Source organism: Oncorhynchus nerka, linkage group LG16 (assembly GCF_034236695.1).
Source record: "Oncorhynchus nerka isolate Pitt River linkage group LG16, Oner_Uvic_2.0, whole genome shotgun sequence".
Lineage (NCBI taxonomy): Eukaryota > Metazoa > Chordata > Actinopteri > Salmoniformes > Salmonidae > Oncorhynchus > Oncorhynchus nerka.
This window is the reverse complement of record NC_088411.1, coordinates 11,008,496-11,033,128: the sequence shown is the minus strand read 5'-3', so window position 1 is coordinate 11,033,128 and position 24,633 is coordinate 11,008,496. Positions and strand designations below refer to the sequence as shown.

The following is a 24,633-nucleotide window of genomic DNA, read 5'->3' as shown; positions in this document are numbered from 1 at the left end:
TGATTTAAGTTAGGATAAAGACACAAACAGCCCAATAACTCCACTACCAAAACAATGTACAAAACAAAACAGCAGTTAAATTGACCTGGAACGGTAAGCTCTCCACCCTGTCACCGCATTACTGTAATTAACTTCATTTCCCCCACGTGTGTTGTTTATTTCCTGTTGTAAAAAAAAGAATAAGTGCTCCCAGGTGAAATGAAAGCGAACAATACATGTTACAAGAGATGGCGTAAGTTTGACATCAATGTCACTTCGGCTCACGTTTCCCAAACCAACCGTCTACTCTGAACACCAACACAGACCTATAAACTCCCAAACTGCGCTGCTGAAGCACCCCTGCTGGACCCTTGAGGTCTCCTTGTGCAACTTTACAGTCCCTTCATCTGTTAGAAAGAGCCACACTTGCTTCGTCAGCACTTGGTAGACACTTTCGAAGCTTCTTAATCAATTTAATGGACCGTACAGCAGCACTTCAGCACCCAATAAGAGAAACGGTAGAACTCAGCTGGATCATTTTACCCCACCAGTACGGTTCAGGATAGAGGACAATGTGTTCCCACTGAAAGATGGCTCTCTACAGCCAACTCTGGTTGACAAACATCCCCGAAAATTGCCAATATATTTTGTTGACAGGACAACGAGGATTGGGAGTCTTGTTCGGGGATTGTTCAGTAAAGAACATTGTCTCTCGTGGCTAATGTGGCTTTCTTTGCCTTCCAGCACCAGTGTGCTGCAGTCCACTATTAGTGTACTGTTGATCTTTCTCCCGCCAACTGCTGGTGGCTCTCGTTTCTCAGCCATAATGGGGATGTACTGTAGCACTAGCGGCAGCATGACATGCGCCAGTAACATGGAAGGTAAACAGGATATGTCCTGGACAAGGGTGGGGAACTAGATGACCTCTGGTCAAAACCCTGTTGGTTCTGCTTGTGGTGTCTGGGCTGGCAGAAATAACATTTTCAGACATATGTGTGAAGTTTCACGTAAAATTTTCCCTCATGTAATTGTTTCTGGTTTTCACCTCATTTCCACACATTTATTTTTCACCACTTTCAGCTACATCTGGTCTTCCATCGAGGGACCAACAAGAACCATCCCTGCTTAGCTGTAGAAACAAACCCAAAGTGGGACACAGGGTGCTATGTTGCTGGTATGAGTTTTTTTAAACTTGCAACTGGAAAAAAGGCAGCAAAAGCAAAGGCTAGTATAACAGCCATAGATAGGGACAATTGTAGGAAAGAGGGAGGCGTTTTATTTAATCGCACACCCATTTCCAAATAATTTGTTATGTGCATTTATAAATGATTTCCTTGCATTATTTTGCCTTGCTATGAATACTTTGGGGTTTATGTTTTTATTTCAATATTATTATTTTTATTTGCAATACTAGGAAATTTGTTCTCAATTTATTTAAGCAATGAGTCACCATTGAGACCAGGGTCTCTTTCACAAGGGAGCCTTGCATACACAATTTCTAAATCAAAATGTGCATTAAAACTTAAAAAGCGGATTCACCTAGTTCGGTTGAGACCCGAGGAACCTCAAGAGTTAACCAACCTTGTGAACGGGTTTGGTATCTCATGTTTTTTATGTTTGGAACAGAGGAGGTTAGGGAAGTCTGAAGCTGGTGCAGTAGAGATTTGCAAAAAGAAAGGGAATAATGAGGTGATCTACAGGACTTTAATGAGGACCAGCCAACCTTTTGATACAGGATGCGGTGGTGAGTATTAAAACTGTCGCCTGTGATAAATCGAAGGATGCTGTAGTAGACAACATCCAAAGGTTTAAGAGTAGCTGCAATCTGTTAAACGGTGTCACCATAGTCAAAAACTGGCAGGAAGGTTGACTGTTCAATCTGCTTCCTCCTGTCTCAGCCTCCAGTATTTATGCTGCAGAATGTTTATGTGTCGGGGGGCTAGGGTCAGTTTGTTATATCTGGAGTACTTCTCCTGTCCTATCCGGTGTCCTGTGTGAATTTAAGTATGCTCTCTCTAATTCTCTTTTTCTTTCTCTGAGGACCTGAGCCCTAGGACCATGCCTCAGGACTACCTGACATGATGACTCCTTGCTGTCCCCAGTCCACCTGGCCGTGCTGCTGCTCCAGTTTCAACTGTTCTGCCTGTGATTATTATTATTTGACCATGCTGGTCATTTATGAACATTTGAACATCTTTGCCATGTTCTGTTATAATCTCCACCCGGCACAGCCAGAAGAGGACTGGCCACCCCACATAGCCTGGTTCCTCTCTAGGTTTCTTCCTAGGTTTTGGCCTTTCTAGGGAGTTTTTCCTAGCCACTGTGCTTCTACACCTGCATTGCTTGCTGTTTGGGGTTTTAGGCTGGGTTTCTGTACAGCACTTTGAGATATCAGCTGATGTACGAAGGGCTATATAAATAAATTTGATTTGATGAGGCAAGATCTATTTCTTAAAAAGAAAGCCCGCTTTAAATCTTAGCTTTTTAACTAGCTCATCCATATGTTTTGTTAACATTACATATTTGTCGATCCAAGTGCCCAGATATTTATAGGGGGGAACCCGGTCGATGGAAGAACCATCCAATGAATAAATATGTAGTCCATCTGATTTTTTTGCTGTTGAGAATTAGAGAACAGCATTCTGTATATTTAGACTTGCCCGCATTAAGTAAACATTTTAAACCAGACAGGGCTTTCTGTCAGGCAACAAAGTCAGATTGCAGCTCTAACCTGGTCAACAGTTGGGGCAATGGCATACATAAGTGTCATCTGCACACAAATGACTATTACAAGATAACTATTTATATAAACAGTCAAGAGAACAGGTCCCAATACCGTCTCCTGCGGTACACCTTTTGTAATATCCAGGAAACTAGACTTGACACCATCAAAAATCACGCATTGTTTCCTATCTGACAGATCATTCTCAAATCACAGACAGAACAGTTGAAACTGGAGCAGCAGCACGGCCAGGTGGACTGGGGACAGCAAGGAGTCATCATGTCAGGTAGTCCTGAGGCATGGTCCTAAGGCTCAGGTCCTCCGAGAGAGAGAAAGAAAGAGAGAATTAGAGCCTGATCCAGGCCTATTTCAGTCAGCCTTTGAATAAGAATGTTATGGTCAACAGTGTCGAAGGCCTTGGAAAGGCCTATAAATAAGACAGCACAGTGTTTTTAACGATCTAGGCAATTTAACACATCTAAAACAAGTGTAGCAGCTGAAACGGTGCTATATCCAGGTCTAAACCAGACTGGTGCACATTTAGAATAGAATGAGAAGTTTAAAATTGATTACCTGAGAGTTGGCCAGGGATTCTAAACCTTTGGAAGGGCAAGATACAGTGCATTCGGAAAGTATTCAGACCCCTTCCCTTTTTCCACATTTTGTTATGTTACAGCCTTACTCTTAACTCGATTAAATGAACAAAATTCTCATCAATCTACACACAATACCTGATAATGACAAAGGAAAAAACAGTTTTTTATACAATTTTGCAAATGTGTTAACAGTAAAAAAAACAGAAACACCTTATTTACATAATTATTCAGACCCAAAAGACTCGAAATTGAGCTCAGGTGCATCCTATTTCCATTGATCATCCTTGAGATGTTTCTACAACTTGATTGGAGTCCACCTGTGGTAAATTCGATGGATGTGGCATGATTTGGAAAGGTACACACCTGTCTATATAAGGTCCCTCAGTTGACAGTGCATGTCAGAGCAAAAACCAAGCCATGAGGTTGGAGGTATTGTCTGTAGAGCTCCGAGACAGGATTGTGTTGAGGCACAAATCTGGGGAAGGGTACAAAACAATGTCTGCAGCATTGAAGGTCCCCAAGAAAACAATGGCCTCAATCATTCTTAAATGGAAAACGTTTGGAACCACCCAGGCCAAAATGAGAAATAGGGGGAGAAGGGCCTTGGTCAGGGAGGTGACCAAGAACCCGATGGTCACTCTGACAGAGCTCCAGAGTACATCTGTGGAGATGGGAGAACCTTCCAGAAGGACAACCATCTCTGCAGCACTCCACCAATCAGGCCTTTATGGTAGAGTGGCCAGATGGAAGCCACTCTTCAGTAAAATGCCCATGGCAGCTTGCTTAGAGTTGCCAAAAGATTCTCTGGTCTGATGAAACCAAGATGAAACTCTTTGGCCTGGATGCCAAGCATCACGTCTGGAGGAAACCTGGCACCATCCCTACGGTGAAGCATAGTGGTGGCAGCATCATGCTGTGAGGATGTTTTTCAGTGGCAGGGACTGGGAGACTAGTCAGGATCGAGGGAAAGATGAACGGAGCAAAGTACAGAGAGATCCTTGATGAAAACCTGCTCCAGAGTGCTCAGCACCTCAGACTGAGGTGAAGGTTCACCTTCAAACAGGACAACAACCCTAAGGACACAGCCAAGACAACGCAGGGGTGGCTTGGGACAAGTCTCTGAATGTCCTTGAGTGACCCATCCAGAGCCCGGACTTGAATCTCATCCAACATCTGACAGAACTTGTATTAAAGTAATCAAAAGTGTAATATTTGGTCTCATATTCCTAGCACACAATGATTACATCAAGCTTGTGACTCTACAAACTTGTTGGATGCATTTGTTGTTTGTTTTGGTTGAGTTTCAGATTATTTTGTGCCGAATAGAAAGGAATAGTAAAATAATGTATTGTGTCATTTTGGAGTCACGTTTACTGTAAATAAGAATATAATATGTTTCTAAACACTTCTACATTAATGTTGATACTACTATGATTACGGATTGTCCTGAATGAATTGTGAATAATGATGAGTGAGAAAGTTAGACGCACAAATATCATACCCCCCCAAAATTGCATGTCTTGGGGGTATGATATTTGCACGTCTGTAACTTTATAGTTGGAGCGAGTAGGTTTAGTTATCAGATTAGTTATATTTAGCTCAGTACAAATACAGTATATTTCAGCCTATTTGAAACTGGCATCAACCAATCCAGATTAAAATGAATCATTCAGATTTAGATATGATAAAAAATCAGACAGTAATTCAGACAATTTGCTTAATATTTTTATATTAAATATTAATGGCACAAGTAACTCGCCCCACTAAGGAATTGCACCATATAATAACACTATGACTATTAAAAACCTCTTGACGCTACCCATCCCTTTAGCGGGATAATTGTCATCAACAACCTCTGAATAGCATAGCGCCACATTCACATAATATTACTAAAATGATTTATATTCATGAAATCACAAGTGCAATATTGCAAAACACAGCTTAGCCTTTTGTTAATCCACCTGTCGTTTCAGATTTTGAAATGATGCTTTACAGCGAAAGCAATCCAAGCGTTTGTTTAAGTTTATCGATCGCATGACAAAACATTAAGTACACTTAGCATCAGGTAGCTTGTTTTAAGTTTCACATAATAAAGATGTGGAACTTCATTCACGCTGCGCCTTGGTCCGTCTCTACACACGAACGTGACAGTTATGGCAAGCCTAAATAATGTCAGGAGTAAAAATTAGCTTAACAAGTCAGATAATAAGTTTCATGGACTCATTGTGTACAATAATGGTGGTTAGCATGATTTTTGAACGACTACCGCACCTCTGTACCCCACACTTTCTGTAAGGTCCATCAATCGAGCAGTGACTTTCAAGCACAGATTCAACCACAAAGACAAGGGAGGTTTTCCAATGCCTCACAAAGAAGGGCATCAATTCGTAGACATATTTTTTTTTAAGCAGATATTGAATATCCCTTTTAGCAACGGTGAAGTTATTAATTACACTTTGGATGGTGTATCAATTACACCCAGTCACAACAAAGACACAGGCATCTTTCCTAACTCAGTTGACGGAGGGGAAGGAAACCGCTTAGGGATTTCACCATGAGGTCAGTGGTGATTTTAAACCAGTTACAGAGTTAAATGGCTGTGATAGGAGAAAACTGGGGATGGATCAACAACATTGTAGTTACTCCACAATACTAAACTAAACTTTTAATAAAAAGAAAAGGAATATAACTAAGCACAGGCAAAGTCCTAAAGGAAAACCTGGTTCAGTCTGCTTTCTAGCAGACACTGAGAGACAAACCCACATTTCAGTAGGACAATAACCTAAAACACAAGGCCAATAATACACTGGAGTTACTTACTAAGACGACATTGAACGTTCCTGAGTGGTCTAGTTACAGTTGTGACTTAAATTGGCTTGAAAATCTATGGCAATACGTGAACATGGCTATCTAGTAATTACCAAAAACCAACTTGACAGAGCTTGGAGAATTTGTTAAAGAATAATGGGCAAAATATTGTACAATTCATGTTTGCAAAGCTCTTAGAGACTTACCAAGAAATACTCCCAGCTGTAATCGCTGACAAAGGTGATTCTAACATGTATTGACTCAGGGGGTTCAATATTTATCTCATCAAAATATATTCGTGTTTCAGTTTCCATTCATTGTAAAAACAAATTGAAATGTTCTTCCACTTTGAAATGACAGAGTATGTTGTGTAGATGGCAACAACAAAAAAAGAACAATTAAATAAATGTTAACCCCACTTGGTAACACATGTAAATGTGGAAAAAGTAAAGGGGTGTGAATACATTGTGAAGGCGCTGTAATACAGTACATGCACTGCATTACACTTTGATTCAGTCAACTCTGACAATCGTTGATGCCCTACTGATCTAGGGTTGATGTTCGTGGTTTTCTGTAGTGGCATCCTAGAGAAGCTGGTTACGATCATACGTCACCATTTCCTGTCACAATCTGTCAAATCCGACAAGTGATCAACACAACTCCCAAACACTCCCAATGCTCTCACTCCCAGTGGATACGATAGAAAGGGAGAGTACACTGTTTCGACCAGCGTAACTGCCTATGAATTTGTGTTACACTCGCTGTAGCTGTCGACACTTAGACAAACAGAGAGCGCTCTTGCTGTTCCTGTTGCCTTGTAGTCAGTCCTTAGGTCATACTAAAGGCCTCCCTCGGGTCTACTCAAACGCTATGGGTCTCTATGGCAATGAGGGAGGTAACAGCAACATATACAAACACAGTTGGTTTCACAGCGCTCGTGGAAATGACTGTTGCAAGCATCAGTCGTTTAAAATGCGGTATGAGTTTAGGGGCATTCGATCAATCCCGTTCCAAACAGCACATGGAAGTGATTACATTTGCTTTTGAGTTCCTGTAGAATGCCATGGAATGGATGAGCATTCCGGAATACTGACGTAGACGTTAGGGCTCTCGGAATAATGTGATTTACGCCTCTGTAGCATGCAGAAACCTCTGGCTTAATCCTGACCCACTCCAATCTGAGAGGGGAGATAACACGGGCGGGATGCCTGGCCCCTACCCAGACCATCAACCCCAAAACACAAAGGGCTGAAACCCTGAACGTTTCAACTGAACTATGATAACCTTTGCATTCAATTCAATTCATTTTCCTGCTTCAAATTCAACTTCAGAGGATTTTATGCATTTTGTTTATGGTACACCAAGCATATGGTGGCTTTTGTTGTAACCAGTTTGTTTAACATTGATAGTCTGGCAATGGAAAAGTCAATGATCGACAGGCATGCAGTTGCTTCTGGCTGTCTTTTACTTGCAGCACAACAATAATTAGGCCTTGTCCAGTGCAGTAATTGAATCTATAGTAGGCCAACTCAATTATACACCGTGGAAATTGAAGGGTAGGCTTATGCTACTACAAGAGCAAAAGTGTGTTGACATATTTTCTTTGCTCATAGAACAGTATAAGCAGTTTGAAATGAACTCAGTGACACTCTGACATTGTGTTTGTAAGGGGGTGGGTGGAGGAGGCATGCATACTGCACCCTCTGCACATCAGAAGAGTCCACCAATCGCCTGTCTTGTTGATATTGCCACAACGTGCCAGTTGCCTTTATAAACTCTGGAAGCTCACACAGCAGCCTCACAGAGGGAGTTAGAGCATCTTTGTTGACTGGGAGCAGCAGACCAAACAGCTCAATTTAGTGAAAAGCGTCTGACATTTATTTGCAAATGTATGTTACGTTTATTTATGCAGATCAAACATATTTTTTTGTAGAAAGTCGTAAAGTTTAAAGAGTAGTTTTGTGGCAACTTTGTACATTTTTAGATACTTTAATATTTAACAATGTTTTGGTCCGTCTTCTGCGCAACTTTACTTCTTGCTCCTTTAGTTTGCGAGTCAAGAGCCAAGCGATATGTCATCGGCTGTCCAGATAAATGTGACAGATTTCTATGTCCCCCGATCCCTGCGGACTGTATGGCCGGCGACATCCTTGACCAATGCGACTGCTGTCCGGTCTGTGCGCACGGAGAAGGTGAGGTATGCGGCGGCACGGGGAGACTAGGGGACCCGGAGTGCGGAGAGGGCATGGACTGCTCGATATCGGACGGAATTGGGGTGTCCGCCACAGTAAGGCGTCGGGGCAAAAACGGTGTATGCGTCTGCAAAGGTGCGGACCCGGTGTGCGGCAGTGACGGGGTGTCCTATCGAAACATCTGCGAACTGAAGAGATTGAGTAACCGGGCTCTGAAGCTTCAGCAGCCACCGGTCATCTTCATACAGAGAGGAACCTGTAGCAAAGGTATGTGCCCATGTTGGAATTCAACATAATGTATCAAACTCACTCTATGTTAGACCCATCAGCAAGCTCTCTCTCTCTCTCTCTCTCTCTCTCTCTCTCTCTCAAACCATCATGTGTAGAAGGTGTAGGCCTAAACCAAATGGAGATGATATTATCCAGTGAATTGGTCTGCGGTAAATTATGCTCCTTAAATAGTATGTTGCAAAGAAATGAAATGAAATGACTGTAAATATGACGGTTCAAAGGGAACTGACTTCCTGTGGTGTAGAGCATTTTGGACCCAGTGGTAGAGCCAGTTTGTCAGAATGTATCACAATCATACCCAAGACATTTAACAGTAGCCTACCAGTCAAACTAGACAGAGCTTTAGTGTCTTTAAATGTTTTTCACAAGGAGATAAGTGATGTTAATGATATGTCTAAAAAATATCTTAATTTGTTGGTTTAATAGTACATTTTAATGCAGTTGGATTGACATTTCAGTGGTGTGCCTTCATGGCTGTTTTGACTAATTAAGTGACTTGTAAGGCTCCACATGCAGATAGTTCGATCTGAGTTGGCACAAAGCTGGCTGCAAACATCAGCTCTCAGTACATCAGTTTAGTGCATCTTATGCCAGAGGTCTTTCATTCCAAAGTCACATTTTATTATATTAATACAGGGTCAAAACCTGTTGAAATCAGACTTTCTTGGGAACTTGGCGTATGCAGTGTAAATAAATTCTGGCTTTCTGCCGATGTGTATAGTTGTGATGCTTGGCCTTGAGGTATATATATCGAAAACACACACACCTAGATCATTTCGTGGCAGTTGTAACTGCATTCATTAGAAGAAATTGAGGACCAAGGTGCAGCGTGGTACGTGTTCGTCATTTTTATTTAACTGAACACTGAATAATCAAAGCAACAAAGGAACAACCGAAACAGCTCCGTCAGGTGCGAACCACCCTAAACAGAAAATTACCACCCACAACTAACAGTGGGAAAGAGCTACCTCAGTATAGATCTCAATCAGAGACAACGATAGACAGCTGTCCCTGATTGAGAACCATACCCAGCCAAAACAAAGAAATACAAAAACATAGAAAAAGGAACATAGAATTACCCACCCTAGTCACACCCTGGCCTAACCAAAATATAGATTAAAAGCCTCTCTATGTCCAGGGCGTGACAGCAGTTCGTTTTCTGCTACACTGGAGCCTCTCTGTTACTTGAGCCCTATCTGATTAGACAGACTACAGAGCACAGGAAGGTGAAATCTCAGCTCAGTTTAGCTCCTGTCTGAACATTTGAGTATCCAACTCCTGCTCTCTTCACTCCCTCCTCCTCCTCCCCCTTCTTTTCAACCTCTTCCTCCTCCTTCTCCTCCCTCTCCTAACTTTTGAACACAAAACTCAAGACTCTGTTTCCCCCTTCAGGTCAGAGGACTGGCTTACCTTGATATGAGTTTACCTCACCACCCCAAAAATAGCTGTTTCACTCAATAACCGAGCACAGGACCGCTCAGAGCTGAGTGAGGTCTCCAGGAGTTTCAGCCAAGCCAAAGATCTGGAAGGTCTCTGAGTCACAAGCTGCTTCCACCTGGGATGTCATAGCATCTGGTTCTCATGGAGTCAGTAGATTGTATAACTTCTACCAGATGGATCCAGATCTAGGTCAAATTCTACAGTCATAGAGCCATGTTTTGTCAACCCATTTCTTCATGAGGTGACTCATTTTGCATATACAGTACGTGTGACTGACAGACAGGGATACAAGATCAACGAAACGTTCACTGGGCTGGTGACTTAATACCTTTTGAATGGAAAGAAATGTGAATAAAATCTCCTACCATAACATGTTTTGTACACAACAGATTTAGTTGGTTCAAATCAAATTGGTTTAGTTTTTTATTTAATTGGTAGCTAAGTTAACTAATACTTTGTTAATACCTCTTTATTTATTTCTCTTGATGATGTTCTGTCCTCTGTTTGAGTGACACGATGGAGATCGCTGTGACAGACCATCTGACAGTGAAAGACCATCGCCCAGACTCTGAAGAGCTGAAGGTTGATCTGAAGGTAGTCAGAGGGTCCAGACTGAAATGCAGCCTGCTACCCAGTGCGTTCAGTAGAGGGAGGAGAGGGGCGGCTTCCGCATGGGAAAACGTATGAACCACTGATGTCAAGAGCACCATGGGAATAACAGTGGATGCTTGACAAGAATGCCCATGTGCAGGCATGGACACGCAGGTCACAAGAATGGGCAGAGATGGATGGGTTATTGATTGATTGACAAGCATTGTTTCAAGGACAAGGGCACAAAGTTAGCCCAGCAGAGGTTTTGATCTTTTGCGAAACGTGGTAGTATTTCAATAGACTCACAGATTCTGCAAGAAATCCATCAACCATGCAAACAGTTGGAAAGGAAACATAACTTGTTGAGGTAGATTTATTCCACACTGTTGTCTTAGACCATATCTGCAGTATTAGGTCATTACAATTACACTTTCTGCCAGCCTCTGTCTTTCTATGTTCTCACTTCACTCAGAGAGTGTGATATGAGAGGGACCCATGAGGCCAGACAGCCAGCCAAGCCAAGTGTCAGTGTCATACAGTATAACTGATGGGCACTTCAGTGGGCAAGAATAGACTGGCCGTGCCCTATATTCAAGAGACCTGCCAGGCAGAGAAACCCACATCTGTAAGGCTAGTGGGATATTATTTTCTCTCTCTACGTGATACAATTTACATTTGTTTGTGTGTGTGTGTGTGTGTCAAGAGTTTTCTGATTCCTCTCGCATATCATCCAGAAAATATGTTTATCTTGGATAATAATTCCATTAGGTTTAGCTAACTGGAGTGAAAATAACATGCCACAATACTACTTCTGTGTATCTATTTCCCAACCTGCCTGTGTGTCTCTGTTCAATCATGCTGTAGGCATTCAGTGCACCAAAGAGATGGTGTGACTGTTAGTGATTAAGAAAGTCCTCCATTTACAGCATATTCTTTGATCTTTTATCAAATCGGCGGTATTTTCATGTGATTTGATTAAAGGCTGTTTTACATGGCATGCCAGAGTGCATGTCTCTATCTGCAGGTCGGGTCGAGGGATTTTTTTTTAGGTCTGTGAAACTGAGATAATATTAATGGAGCTGTTAGGACCTGTTGGATCGACACCATGTTGCCAGAAGCTAATACAGCAAGGAGAATGTCTACGCACCATCCAGCCCTGTGTCTGGCACTATCTAGTGCTATTTAAAACCTGAAAGAGATCTTTGGCTGTCCCCATAAGAGAACCCCTTTTGGTTCCAGGTAGAACCGTTTTGGGTTCCTTGTAGGACCCTTTCCACAGAGGGTTCTACATGGAATCCAAAAGGCTTCTCCCTGGAACCCAAAAATTATTCTCCTATGGTTACAGCCCGAAGAACCCTTTTGTAACCCTTTTTTTCTAAGAGCGCATGTGTCCATGTGACTGTCCCTGTTGTTGTGGTTGGGGGTGATTGGGGGAGCTCAGTCCAGCCCAGTTCAGCCCATCTGCAGTGCATTATGTTTAGCCTATCATAGGTTGTGTGAGACCAAACCACACCAAATAGGGGTTTTAAAAGAACTCTTTCATCAGTTTGCGAGGTGGGTTGGAAAGGTGCTATTTATTAGAAAGAGGAAATGGAGTATAAGGCCTAGAGATATTCGTTAACTGGACCGACACAGATCTAAGTGGAAGGGATGAATAACCAAAGGAAAATGGGTAATTGCAGATGTTTTTGCACTGCATCTGTTCCCTAACCAAAGTTGCGCAAGTTAAAATAAAGTGTTTTGGTTATACAAGTTCAGATTTGAGTCACTTCCTGAGTTTTATAAGCTCTGTGAGGAGATCAGAAGACTGACCATGCTGTACAATATCGAGCCTCATCTTCCAATTTCCTATTTCAGCTTGATCTGGATTCTGTCACTCACACTACCCTTGTGGATGTTATCAATAGAGTTGTTTATACAGTATAGTGATGATCGGAGGCCAAATGCGCTCTTAACGGTTGTTTATAAAAGTTTATTCCATGGCATTGCTGAATACTTGTTTCTGATTGGCTTGAAAAGCATTATAGAGCGTGCATTATTTCCCGATCACGCACAATATATTTGCATGGTAGAATTCAATGGCTATAGTTCATTCTTACATATTCTATCTTTGAGCTACTTTAAAGATGCTAAATTGAAAACATAATTGGCTGAATTTTCACAATGGCAAGCCAGGACTGATGGTTTGGTTAGCTAAAATATCAAGTCTGTTTGTTTGGTTACCATGGCACTACTGCCATGGTACTGAAGCTAGCTAGTGAACTGGCTACCTACTTTAGTGGATGTTGAACACATTTCTAGCGGGACTCTGTGTGTTCTCTTGAAAATAATGCAACTCCGTGGAAGGTCAGTTCTACTCCACTAGCGCGTCGTGGAACACACCTTCCACTTAATTCATTATTTTCCAGAGAACGCATAGCCTCTGTTGGTTATCTCTTACATATTGTAGAGTATACAGTATTGGATATACAGTTGAAGTTGGAAGTTTACATACACTTCGGTTTGTCACTAAAATGAGTTTTTCAACCACTCCACACATTTCTTGTTAACAAATTATAGTTTTGGCAAGTCGTTTAAGGACATCTACTTTGTGCATGACACAAGTAATTTTTCAACCATTGTTTCCAGACAGATTATTTAGCTTATAATTCACTGTATCACAATTCCAGTGGGTCAGAAGTTTACATACACTAAGTTGACTGTGGCTTTAAACAGCTTGAAAAATTCCAGAAAATGATGTCAGGGCTTGAAATCATTTGAGTCAATTGGAGGTGTACCTGTGGATGTATTTCAAGGCCTACCTTCAAACTCCGTGCCTCTTTGCTTGACATCTTGGGAAAATCTAAAGAAATCAGCCAAGACCTCAGAAAAACAATTGTAGACCTCCAAAAGTCTGGTTCATCCTTGGGAGCAATTTCCAAATGCCTGAAGGTACCATGTTCATCTGTACAAACAATTGTATGCAAGTATAAACACCATGGGACCACGCAGCCGTCATACCGCTCAGGAAGGAGATGCGTTTCTGTCTTCTAGAGATTAACGTACATTGGTGCGAAAATGCAAATCAATCCTAGAACAACAGCAAAGGACCTTGGGAAGATGCTGGAGGAAACAGGTACAAAAGTATTTATATCCACAGTAAAACGAGTCCTATATCGACATAACCTGAAAGGCCGCTCAGCAAGGAAGAAGCCACTGCTCCAAAACCGCCATATAAAAGTCAGACTACAGTTTGCAACTGCACATGGGGACAAAGATCGTGTACTTTTTGGAGAAATGTCTTCTGGTCTGATGAAACAAAAATAGAACTGTTTGGCCATAATGACCTTCGTTATGTTTGGAGGAAAAAGGGGGAGGCTTGTAAGCCGAAGAACACCATCCCAACCGTGAAGCACGGGGGTGGCAGCATCATGTTGTGGGGGTGCTTTGCTGCAGGATGGACTGGTGTACTTCACAAAATAGATGGCATCATGAGGTAGGAAAATTGTGGATATATTGAAGCAACATCTCAAGACATGGCTTAAGGGCAACAAAGTCAAGGTATTGGAGCGGCCATCGCAAAGCCCTGACCTCAGTCCAATAGAAAATTTGTGGGCAGAACTGAAAAAGCGTGTGTGAGCAAGGAGGCCTACAAACCTGACTCAGTTACACCAGCTCTCTCTGGAGGAATGGGCAAAAATATCCCCAACTTATTCTGGGAAGCTTGTGGAAGGCTACCTGAAACATTTGACCCAAGTTAAACAATTTAAAGGCAATGCCACCAAATACTAATTGAGTGTATATAAACTTCTGACCCACTGGGAATGTGATGAAAAATAAAAGCTGAAATAAATAATTATCTCGACTTTTATTCTGACATTTCACATTCTTAAAATAAAGTGTTGATCCTAACTGAACTAAGACAGGAAATTTTTACTTGGATTGCATGTCAGGAATTGAGAAACCGAGTATAAATGTATTTGGCTAAGGTGTGTGTAAACTTCCGACTACAACTGTTTCGACAGTACCAGTCAAAAGTTTGGACACGCCACTCATTCAAGGGTTTTTCATTGTAGAATAATAGTGAAGACATCAAAACTATGATGTAACACATATGGAATCATGTAGTAACCAAAAAAGTGTTAAACAAATCAAAATATATTTTATATTCTAGATTCTTTAAAGTAGCCACCTTTTGCCTTGATGCAGCTCTGCACACGCTTGGCATTCTCTCAACCAGCTTTACCTGGATTGCTTTTCCAACCGTCTTGAAGGAGTTCCCACATATGCTGAGCACTCATCCCAAACCTTGAATTCGAAATAAATCACAGACACTGTCACCAGCAAAGCACCCCCTCACCATCACACCTCCTCCTCCATGCTTCATGGTGGGAACCACACATGCAGAGATCCTCTGTTCACCTACTCTGCATCTCATAAAGACACAGAGTTGGAACAAAAATCTCAAATTTAGACTCATTAGATCAAACGACAGATTTCCACCGGTGTAATGTCCATTGCTCATGTTTCTTGGCCCAGGCAAGTCTCTTCTTCTTATTGGTGTCCTTTAGTGGTGGTTTCTTTGCAGCAATTTGACCATGAAGGCCTGATTCACGCAGTCTCCTCTGAGCAGTTGATGTTGACATGTGTCTGTTAATTGACCTCTGTGAAGCATATATTTGGGCTGCAATCTGAGGTGCAGTTAACTGTAATGAATGTATCCTCTGCAGCCGAGGTAACTCTGGGTCTTCCTTTCCTGTGGCGGTCCTCCATTTACATCATAGCGCTTGATGGTTTTTGTGACTGAACTCAAATATTTTTTTTGACATTTTCCAGATGAACTGACATTCATGTCTTAAATTCATGATGGACTGTCTCTTCTCATTGCTTATTTGAGCTGTTCTTGACATATGGACTTGGTCTTTTACCAAATAGGGTTGTCTTCTGTACACCACCCCTACCTTGTCACAACACAACTGATTGACTAAAATGCATTAAGAAGGAAAGAAATTCCACAAATTAACCTTTAACAAGACACACATGTTAATTGAAATGCATTCCAGGTGACTTCCAGGTGACTGGCTGAGAGAATGCCAAGAGTGTGCAAATCTGCATCAAGGAAAAGGGTGGCTACTTTAAAAAATCTAGAATATAAAATATGTTTTGATTTGTTTAACACTTTTTTGGGGTTACTACTTGATTCCATATGTGTTATTTCATAGTTTAGATGTATTCACTTTTATTCTACAATGTAGAAAATAGTTCAAATAAAGAAAAACCCTTGAATGAGCAGGTGTGTCCAAACTTTTGACTGGTGCTCTAATATATATATATATGATTAAGAAAGTATTCATATGTCTTGACTTTTTCCACATTGTCTTACATTACAGCCTTATTCTAAAAAAGTTGTTTTTTCCTCATCAATTTACACACAATACCCCATAATGACAAAGCAAAAACAAGTTTTTAGAATTTCTTGCAAATTTATTAAAAATGTCAAACTGAAATGTCAAATACCCTTTACTCAGTACTTTGTTGAAGCACCTTTGTCAGCGATTACAGTCTTGAGACTTCTTGGGTATGACGCTACAAAGTTGGCACACCTGTATTTGGGGAGTTTCTCCCATTCTTCTCTGCAGATCCTCTCAAGCTCTGTCAGGTTGGATGGGGAGTGTCACTGCACAGCTATTTTCAAGTCTCTCCAGGCTCTGGCTGGAACACTCAAGGACATTCAGAGACTTGTCCCGAAGCCATTCCTGAGTTGTCTTGGCGCTGTGCTTAGGGTCGTTGTCCTGTTTGAAAGTCCATGTCTGATCGCTCATGTCTGAGGTCCTGGGCACTCTGGAGCAAGCTTTTCATCACAGATCTCTCTGTACTTTGCTCCGTTCATCTTTCCCTTGATCCTGGCTAGTCTCCCAGTCCCTGCCACTGAAAAACATCCCCACAGCATGATGCTGCCACCACCATGCTTCACAGTAGGGATGATGCCAGGTTTCCTGCAGATGTGACGCTTGGCATTCAGGCCAAAGAGTTCAATATTGGTTTCATCAGACCAGAGAATCTTGTTTCTCATGGTCTGAGAGTCCTTTATGTGCCTTTTGGCAAACTCCAAGCAGGCTGTCATGTTCCTTTTACTGAAGAATGGTTCCGTCGGGCCACTCTACCATATAGGCCTGATTGGTGGAGTGTTGCAGAGATGGTTGTCCTTCTGGAAGATTCTCCCATCTCCACATAGGAACTCTAGAACTCTGTCAGAGTGACCATCGGGTTCTTGGTCACCTCCCTGACCAAGGCCCTTCTCCTCTGATTGCTCAGTTTGACTGAGCGGCCAGCTCTATGGAGAGTCTTGGTGGTTCCAAACTTATTCCATTTAAGAATGATGGAGGCCACTGTATTCTTTGGGATATTCAATGCTGCAAAAATGTTTTGGTACCCTTCCCCAGATCGGTGCCTCAACACAATCCTCAGGTGTGTGCCTTTCCAAATCATGTCCAATCTATTGAATTTACCACAGGTGGACTCCAATCAAGTTGGAGAAACATCTCAAGGATGATCAATGGGAGAAAAAAAATGGATGCACCTGAGCTCAATTTCGAGCCTCATAGCAAAGGGTCTGAATACTTATGTAAATAAGGTATTTCTATATATATATATATATTTATTTTTATTATTTTATAAATGTGCAAACATTTATAAAAACCTGTTTTCGCTTTGTCATTATGGGGTATTGTGTGTAGATTGATGAGGAAAATGTATTTAATACGTTTTAGAATGAGGCTGTAACATAACAAAATGTGGAAAAGGTTAAGGGGTCTAAATACTTTCTGAATGAACTGTATGTATATATATAGTTTAGTGCTCAGACTTTGAACAAACATTTTATACAGATAGAGTAGACTGGTCCAGTCCAAGCCAAAATAATCATTTCCCCCCCAGAAATGAGATACCCTCTAATATCAGGGCTTGAGGCAACATGATATAACCCTGAACTAATACCCCTGCATGTATTTGATGTTATATTAATAGTGTGTTTCTGGAATGTTTTCCAGGCCAGGAGAATCCAGACAGTCTGCGCCACAGATATAACTTCATCGCTGACGTGGTGGAGGAGATCGCTCCCGCTGTGGTTCATATTGAACTGTACCGCAAGTAAGGACCTCCCCTCTACACACACACACACACACACACTGACCACAGTAGATTTACAGATATCTGGGCCATATTCATAAAGCGTCTCCAAGTTCGAATGCTGATCAAGGATTAGGTCCTCCGTATCTTATTCATTATCATTTAAAAGTCACAACTGATCCTATATCAGCACTGCTATACTCTGAGACACTTTGTGAATACGGGCTCAGGTATCTGATGCTGTTTTTCCCAATAAAACTTATGACAACAAAGTTACCAACTATTACCCTGATCAATTATATTGCGGTGGAGGGAGTGTTAGACAAATAAATACCTATATTTAGTACTGTAGATGTCAGGCCAGATCTTGCACAGCTGTGTACATAGTTGTCAGCCTGACAAAGTGGGTCCTGTTGTAGCCATAAGGAGACAAACATGCTCCCCGGCCCTCCTGTTAATAAACACATCATCGGGTCATTTGTTCAAGTGATCTTCAAGAGGAATTGCCATGAGCAAAATCCCGGTGTATGTTTGGCAGTAGTAGCATGTGGTCTCCTCATGAACATGTGGACTTACACATTTTGCAGAACAGTTCTACTTGTACGTGTTTTAGGTGCAAACAGACGAATAATGCTTCCCTGTTGCCCCGTTTTCCCGTCTCACCTTGTCTCCCTGTCTCACCCGCTGGCTCCCTGTCTCACCCGCTGGCTCCCTGTCTCACCCTGTGTCTCCCTGTCTCACCCTCTGTCCCCCTGTCTCACCTCCTCTCTCTGTCTCACCTCCCCTCTCTGTCTCACCCTCTGTCCCCCTGTCTCACACTCTGTCTCCTGTCTGTCCTCTCCCCAGGATGGTGTTCTCTAAGCGTGAGGTGGCGGTGGCCAGCGGCTCTGGCTTTGTGGTGTCGGAGGACGGCTTGATTGTGACCAACGCCCACGTGGTGGCCAATAAGCACCGGGTGAAGGTGGAGCTGAAGAGTGGCGCCACCTTCGACGCCAAGATCACAGACGTGGACGAGAAGGCAGACATTGCCCTCATCAAGATCGACACCCCGGTAAGGCCTGTTTACCTCTCTCGATGCCTCTCTTCTCCAGCCATCTCTGAATGCACTGGTGCTTATTCTGTATCTTTTTTTACAAGCTCTTCTGTTTACCTCAACCTCACTATTCTCTCTCTTTAACTCACTCCTTCCGTATCTAGCTCGCCATCTTGATCTCGCACGCGCACTTGCCCTCTCCATCTCTTTCTCTGAGATGGCGCCAGAGAACAGGAATGCAATGGAGAGGTTAAGAGCGGCTATGAACGGAGTAGACAAATAACAAGTATTTTTTAGATCGTCTTTCATCTGCCAACACAGACTGGATTAATTTATTTATGGCCGACAAATTCCTGCATGAAAAAATGGTCTTCATAACATTCTTGGAGCAGGCCAGGTTTAATATATTTGCATGGCGGTATTGTTGATATAGGGCGCCTCAGCAACGAACATTATTAATTGTAAAAACGGTGAAAAACGTTCAAGAGCAGGAGGATCTTTTTGTGCTATGATTTAGATGTAATTGACTGTTTTTAGCCTTGCCAGCACACGCTACCGCCCTCCTGAAGTCTATTACCAGTCAGCACCACATGAAAAGCTAGCTATTTGCTGGCGGAAGTGGGTACACTTCAGGCTGAAGAGTAAGTTTCACACATCCCCATGTGTTACACGTGTCTGCATGTGTGGGGGGGGGTATCCGGAGCATGGCAGGCTACTTTCTGTGCCACCTTGCTGTCAATCCTCTCAGGCCTCTGGCTTATTCCTGGATGCTGCTTGATAGCTTGTCACTTTTTACGTGGCAACTGCAAGTTTCAACATCATAAATCCACTTCTGACAGGTTTTTTTTTCTCCATCATATGTCTTTGATAAAGTCTGAGCGTGGACAGTGTGTTTTTTCTTCTCCCATAATGACTTCAAGACTCTTTAATAGTTAGGAACTGTTCCACTGTTCTCAGTTAACATATTGTACAGTATTTGTTCTGGAGGCCTGTAAGTTCCAGATATCATCTGACCCTTAGAGACCTAAATTGTTGAAAGTCATTAAATGACAATTACACTGTAATAACCCCACCATAAACACAGAAAGAACCATTAGGAGAGAACCCAAGGACTGACTGACCCCTTCCAGACGAAGTGACCAAACTCCCTGACCCTGTCCTGGAGCACGAGGTTGGAAAGTGGTAATGGCGTTTGGTGTAATGGCGGTTGCAGGTCTGTGTCCACTTGGGCCACGGTGGTAGCTAGCCTGCAGATCGTCCTTAAAGTGGCGCCCGGAGCCACACAGATGCACCCTGATGGGCGGGTATCTGCGTGTGCCTTTGGTTTGCTCGCTGCTCCTCTTTCCATCACGTCAGAGGATGAGTCGGCGCAAGCTTCGGCGGCGTCAATGGACAGGCAGTAAAAGAGAAATGGTCTCCTGTTGGCAACAAGGACATGACGATGTTTCTCTGTGTCTCTTGCTTAGCGACTGACGGACTAAATGGCTGAGTGGATCTGGGTCATGGCGGTGCTAATCGCCAGTGTTCTACCCACACCTTCTGGGCATGTGCAAACAGAAAGCTGGACCTCTCTCTTGTCTTGACTTTAATAAGCCTAGATGGAACTAGGTTTTGCTGTTACTGTATTATAATTAAATGGATTGCCTGGAATACAGTGCATTGTGAAATTATTCACCCCCCCCACCTTCAGCATTTTTTGCTATTTTGTTGCCTTACAACCTGGAATTACAAGATTTTTGGGGGGGTTTGGTATCATTTGATTTACACAACATGCCTACCACTTTGAAGATGCAAAATATTTTTTATTGTGAAGCAAACAAGAAATATGACCAAAAAAACGGAAAACTTGAGCATGCATAACTACTCACCCACCCAAAGCCAATACTTTGTAGAGCCCCCTTTTGCAGCAATTACAGCTGCAAGTCTCTTGGGATATTTCTCTATATGCTTGGCACAACTAGCCACTGGGATTTTTGCCCATTCTTCAAGGCAAAACTGCTCCAGCTCCTTCAAGTTAGATGGGTTCCTGCTGGTGTACAGCAATCTTTAAGTCATACCACAGATTCTCAATTGGATTGAGGTCTGGGCTTTCACTAGGCCCTTCCAAGACATTTAAATGTTTCCCTTTAAACCACTCGAGTGTTGTTTTAGCAGTATGCTTAGGGTCATTGTCCTGCTGAAAGGTGAACCTCTGTCCCAGTCTCAAATCTGTGGAAGACTGAAGCAGGTTTCCCTCAAAAATGTCCCTGTATTTAGCACCATCCATCATTCCTTCAATTCTGACCAGTTTCCCAGTCCTTGCTGATGGAAAAACATCCACACATCATGATGCTGCCACCACCATGCTTCACTGTGGGGATGGTGTTCTCGAGGTGATGAGAGGTGTTGGGTTTGTGCCAGACATAGCGTTTTCTTGATGGCCAAAAAATATAAATTTTAGTCTCATCTGACCAGAGTACCTTCTTCCATATGTTTGGGGAGTCTCCCACATGACTTTTGGCGAACATGTTTGCTTATTTTGTTCTTTAAGCCATGGCTTTTTTCTGGCCACTCTTCCATAAAGCCCAGCTCTGTGGAGTGTACGGCTTAAAGTGGTCCTATGGACAGATACTCCAATCTCCGCTGTGGAGCTTTGCAGCTCCTTCAGGGTTATCTTTAGTCTCTTTGTTGCCTCTCTGATTAACGCCCTCCTTGCCTGATCCATGTGTTTTGGTTGGCGGCCCTCTCTTGGCAGGTTTGTTGTGGTGCCATATTCTTTCCATTTTTTAAATCAAATCAAATCAAATGGTGCTCTATTTGATGTTCAAAGTTTCAAAAAAAGTTTCAAAAAAATGTATAACCCAACCCTGATCTGTACTTCTCCACAACTTTGTCACTGACTTGTTTGGAGAGCTCCTTGGTCTTCATGGTGCCCCTTGCTTAGTGGTGTTGCAGACTCTGGGTTCTTTCAGAACAGGTGTATATACATACTGAGATCATGTGACAGATCATGTTACACTTAGATTGCACACAGGTGGACTTTATTTAATTAATCATGTGACTTCTGAAGGTAATTGGTTGCACCATATCTTATTTATGGGTTTCATAGCAAAGGGGGTGAATATATATGCACGCACCACTTTTCCGTTTTTAATTTACTTAAATTTTTTGAAATACGTTTTTTATTTTATTTCACTTCACCAATTTGGACTATTTTGTGTATGTCCATTACATGAAATCCAAATAAAATCCCATTTAAATGACAGATTGTAATGTAACAAAATAGGAAAAAGGGATGAATACTTTTGCAAGGCACGGTGTATCACTGTACATGTCTCGATCTCCGGGAACTTTAGAGGAAGCCTGAACATCAGTGTTAAACAGACTGATCTTCTTTAGCACAAATTATAGTCCTCCATTGCATAGCCTATTGAGAGTGATGAAAAGTGTTTTCCCGGAAATGCATAAATATTTTCAGTGATGCTATCTGCACACTGTATAATTATGGCCCTTGGGACTCGGCTGAGGAAGTTCACTAATCTTATCACGTGACCACAGTGGGACGGAGGTTGGATAGGCAGGAGAGTGGAGCTAAGGCTGGTATCGGAGGGAAAACATGTATAGTACATAGACTGTTACGTGATAGATTTGACAACTGTCGTACTGTTGAGGTTCTCTATGGAGGACAGATGGGCACAGTACAGAAGGTTTACAGGGAACCTTGCCAAAGGTACTCATTCCCGAGGAAAGAACGAACATCAAGCAGCCTGCAATAAACACTGGTTGGGGAAATGTGTCCATGTTTAAATGTCACTAAAGTGAATTCCTATGGATGAGTCACTTCCAAATGCTGTGTACAGTTCTGTCAAACTACAGGAGTGCCATGGTTAATCATAGTCCACACAACAAGAGAAGCCTTTGTTTTTCTGGCTATGGCTCTCTGTTGCTGTGGTGGCTGGGTTTGTATGTGGTTCGTGTGATCTTCGGCGCTGTGTCATTGGAAGACAGTTCACACAAAAACAGACCTGCGTTGTAGTATCTCCCTTGCGGTCTAGTACTAGGACGCCTCGGCCAATACTATGCCCTCTTGCCATCATGAAAAGTTTGTACTTTTTGAAAATCCTTCCGTTCTTCATGTCTGCGCGGTGTCTTTGTTCAGCAGACATTCTAGTCTAGATTTGGTCATCGTCCAACATGGATTCTATGGGCACAAAGGGCCATTCTATTCGCTCAATGCCATCAAGCTTGGATGATGGCAAAGAACTGCATCCATTAGAGTATATTGTCACCGTGCTCATTAATCAAACATCTACATTAACATATAATTGAAGTGGCCCTCAACTGACCTTTTCATTTCCCCGGATCTGTACAGCACAGGACATTTCCTGGGGCCGTGCTTCCTGCATCCAGGGGGATAAGGTCCCTAACTGTGCTACATAACCTCCATCTGGAGGGCATTACCCATCCTACTGAATGAACTGCCTTGAGCTCTCTGTGCAGTAGCAGTACATGGTATACCACTGCTTCACATCTGTCAAAGGACCCTTCTACAATTTCCCTCTTAAAACCTCTGAAAACCTTTTACAGGATCAATGTTAGTCTAACTGCGCTGTCCAATTTACAGTGGCTATTACAGTGAAATAAAACCATGCTATTGTTTGAGGAGCGTGCACAGTTATGAACATGAAAATGTATCAATAAACCAATTAGGCACATTTTGGCAGGCATGATACAACATTTTTAACAGGAATGAAATGGATCATTGGATCAGTCTAAAACTTTGCACACACACACACTGGTAAATTGCGCCTAAACTGGAATAATGCATTATGGCCTTTCTCTTGCATTTCAAAGATGATGGAACATATCTAATGTGTTATATTCTCCTACATTCATTTCACATTTCCACAAACTTCTAAGTGTTTGCTTTCAAATGATACCAAGAATATGCATATCCTTGCTTCAGGTCCTGAGCCACAGGCAGTTAGATTTGGGTATGTCGTTTTTAGGTGAAAATTGAAAAAAAGGGTCTGATCCTTAAGAGGTGTGATCTTCACCTGAAATAGCCTCAAATGAACCAGACCTGTTTATATGAAGGCCGTTGAGTAGTCAGATGTACTGTAAAGAGGAAGATCCGGGTGCCATGTGGTTCACAGGTGGAGGCGTATTACTGTATGCATTCATGTTAGATAATGGCTACGAAGAGCTAGTTTCCGCTGGTCAGCAAAGAGATGCTGTCCAACTCTGAGGCAAAAGTTAACCCTCTGTTACACTGCTACTGTGGACAATGACAGCCTGAATTCTAACGTGAAGTTTGCGAGTGTTACGTAACGAGAGTTTTCATCAATCATTCATTGAGATGGCATAGCAGTTCAGTTCAGACGTCTTTTGTCCTCGTCTTGTCGTGTCCTGTATATATATATATTTACAACTTTTTTCACATACATTTTATTTTTATTTTCCATCAACTCATCTTCAAAACACTCCCCTGCAACCCGCCTCACCAATTTATATTTATAAATAAGTATTATTTACCTCAAATCTGCAATCCTCCAAGAAGCTAGCCAGAAACTCCAAGAAGCTAGCCAGAAACTAGCCAGGAGCTAGCCAGAAGCTAGCCCAGAAGCTAATCCAGAAGCTAATCAGAAGCTAGTTCAGAAGCTAGTTAGCTTCTTTACTGGCAAATCGTTAGTATTCAGCTAACCACGGTTTGTGGTCATCAGCTATCCTTTAGCTCGAAAATCTATCGCCAGTTTTGTACGGCGCAACGCGGCTCGGAACGGAACATACCGGACCAATTTTTCTCTCCATGTCCCTGGATTTCAACTGCTCTCTGGACATTCATACCCGGATCTCACAGCTAGCTAGCTGCTATCCGTGTGACTATCTGCTTTC

At 42.3% G+C, this 24,633-nt stretch overlaps 2 protein-coding genes across 3 annotated transcripts in view; both read left to right on the top strand.

The window, feature by feature from the left end:
• LOC115144022 (pleckstrin homology domain-containing family A member 1-like) overlaps positions 1 to 2,217 on the top strand; it is a 40,198-nt gene extending 37,981 nt beyond the window's left edge. The window contains exon 12 of the mRNA XM_029684624.2: positions 1,060 to 2,217. Within this exon, the coding sequence (XP_029540484.2) occupies positions 1,060 to 1,284 (225 nt within the window). The 3' untranslated portion in view covers positions 1,285 to 2,217. The remainder of the gene's footprint in view (positions 1 to 1,059) is intronic.
• Positions 2,218 to 7,889: 5,672 nt separating this feature from the next.
• LOC115144021 (serine protease HTRA1B-like) overlaps positions 7,890 to 24,633 on the top strand; it is a 28,849-nt gene continuing 12,105 nt past the window's right edge. For both annotated transcript variants that reach the window (XM_029684618.2, XM_065002428.1), the window contains exons 1-3: positions 7,890 to 8,564; positions 17,648 to 17,747; positions 18,573 to 18,777. In XM_029684618.2, coding sequence (XP_029540478.1) covers positions 8,108 to 8,564; positions 17,648 to 17,747; positions 18,573 to 18,777 — 762 coding nt within the window. In that variant the 5' untranslated portion in view covers positions 7,890 to 8,107. The remainder of the gene's footprint in view (positions 8,565 to 17,647; positions 17,748 to 18,572; positions 18,778 to 24,633) is intronic.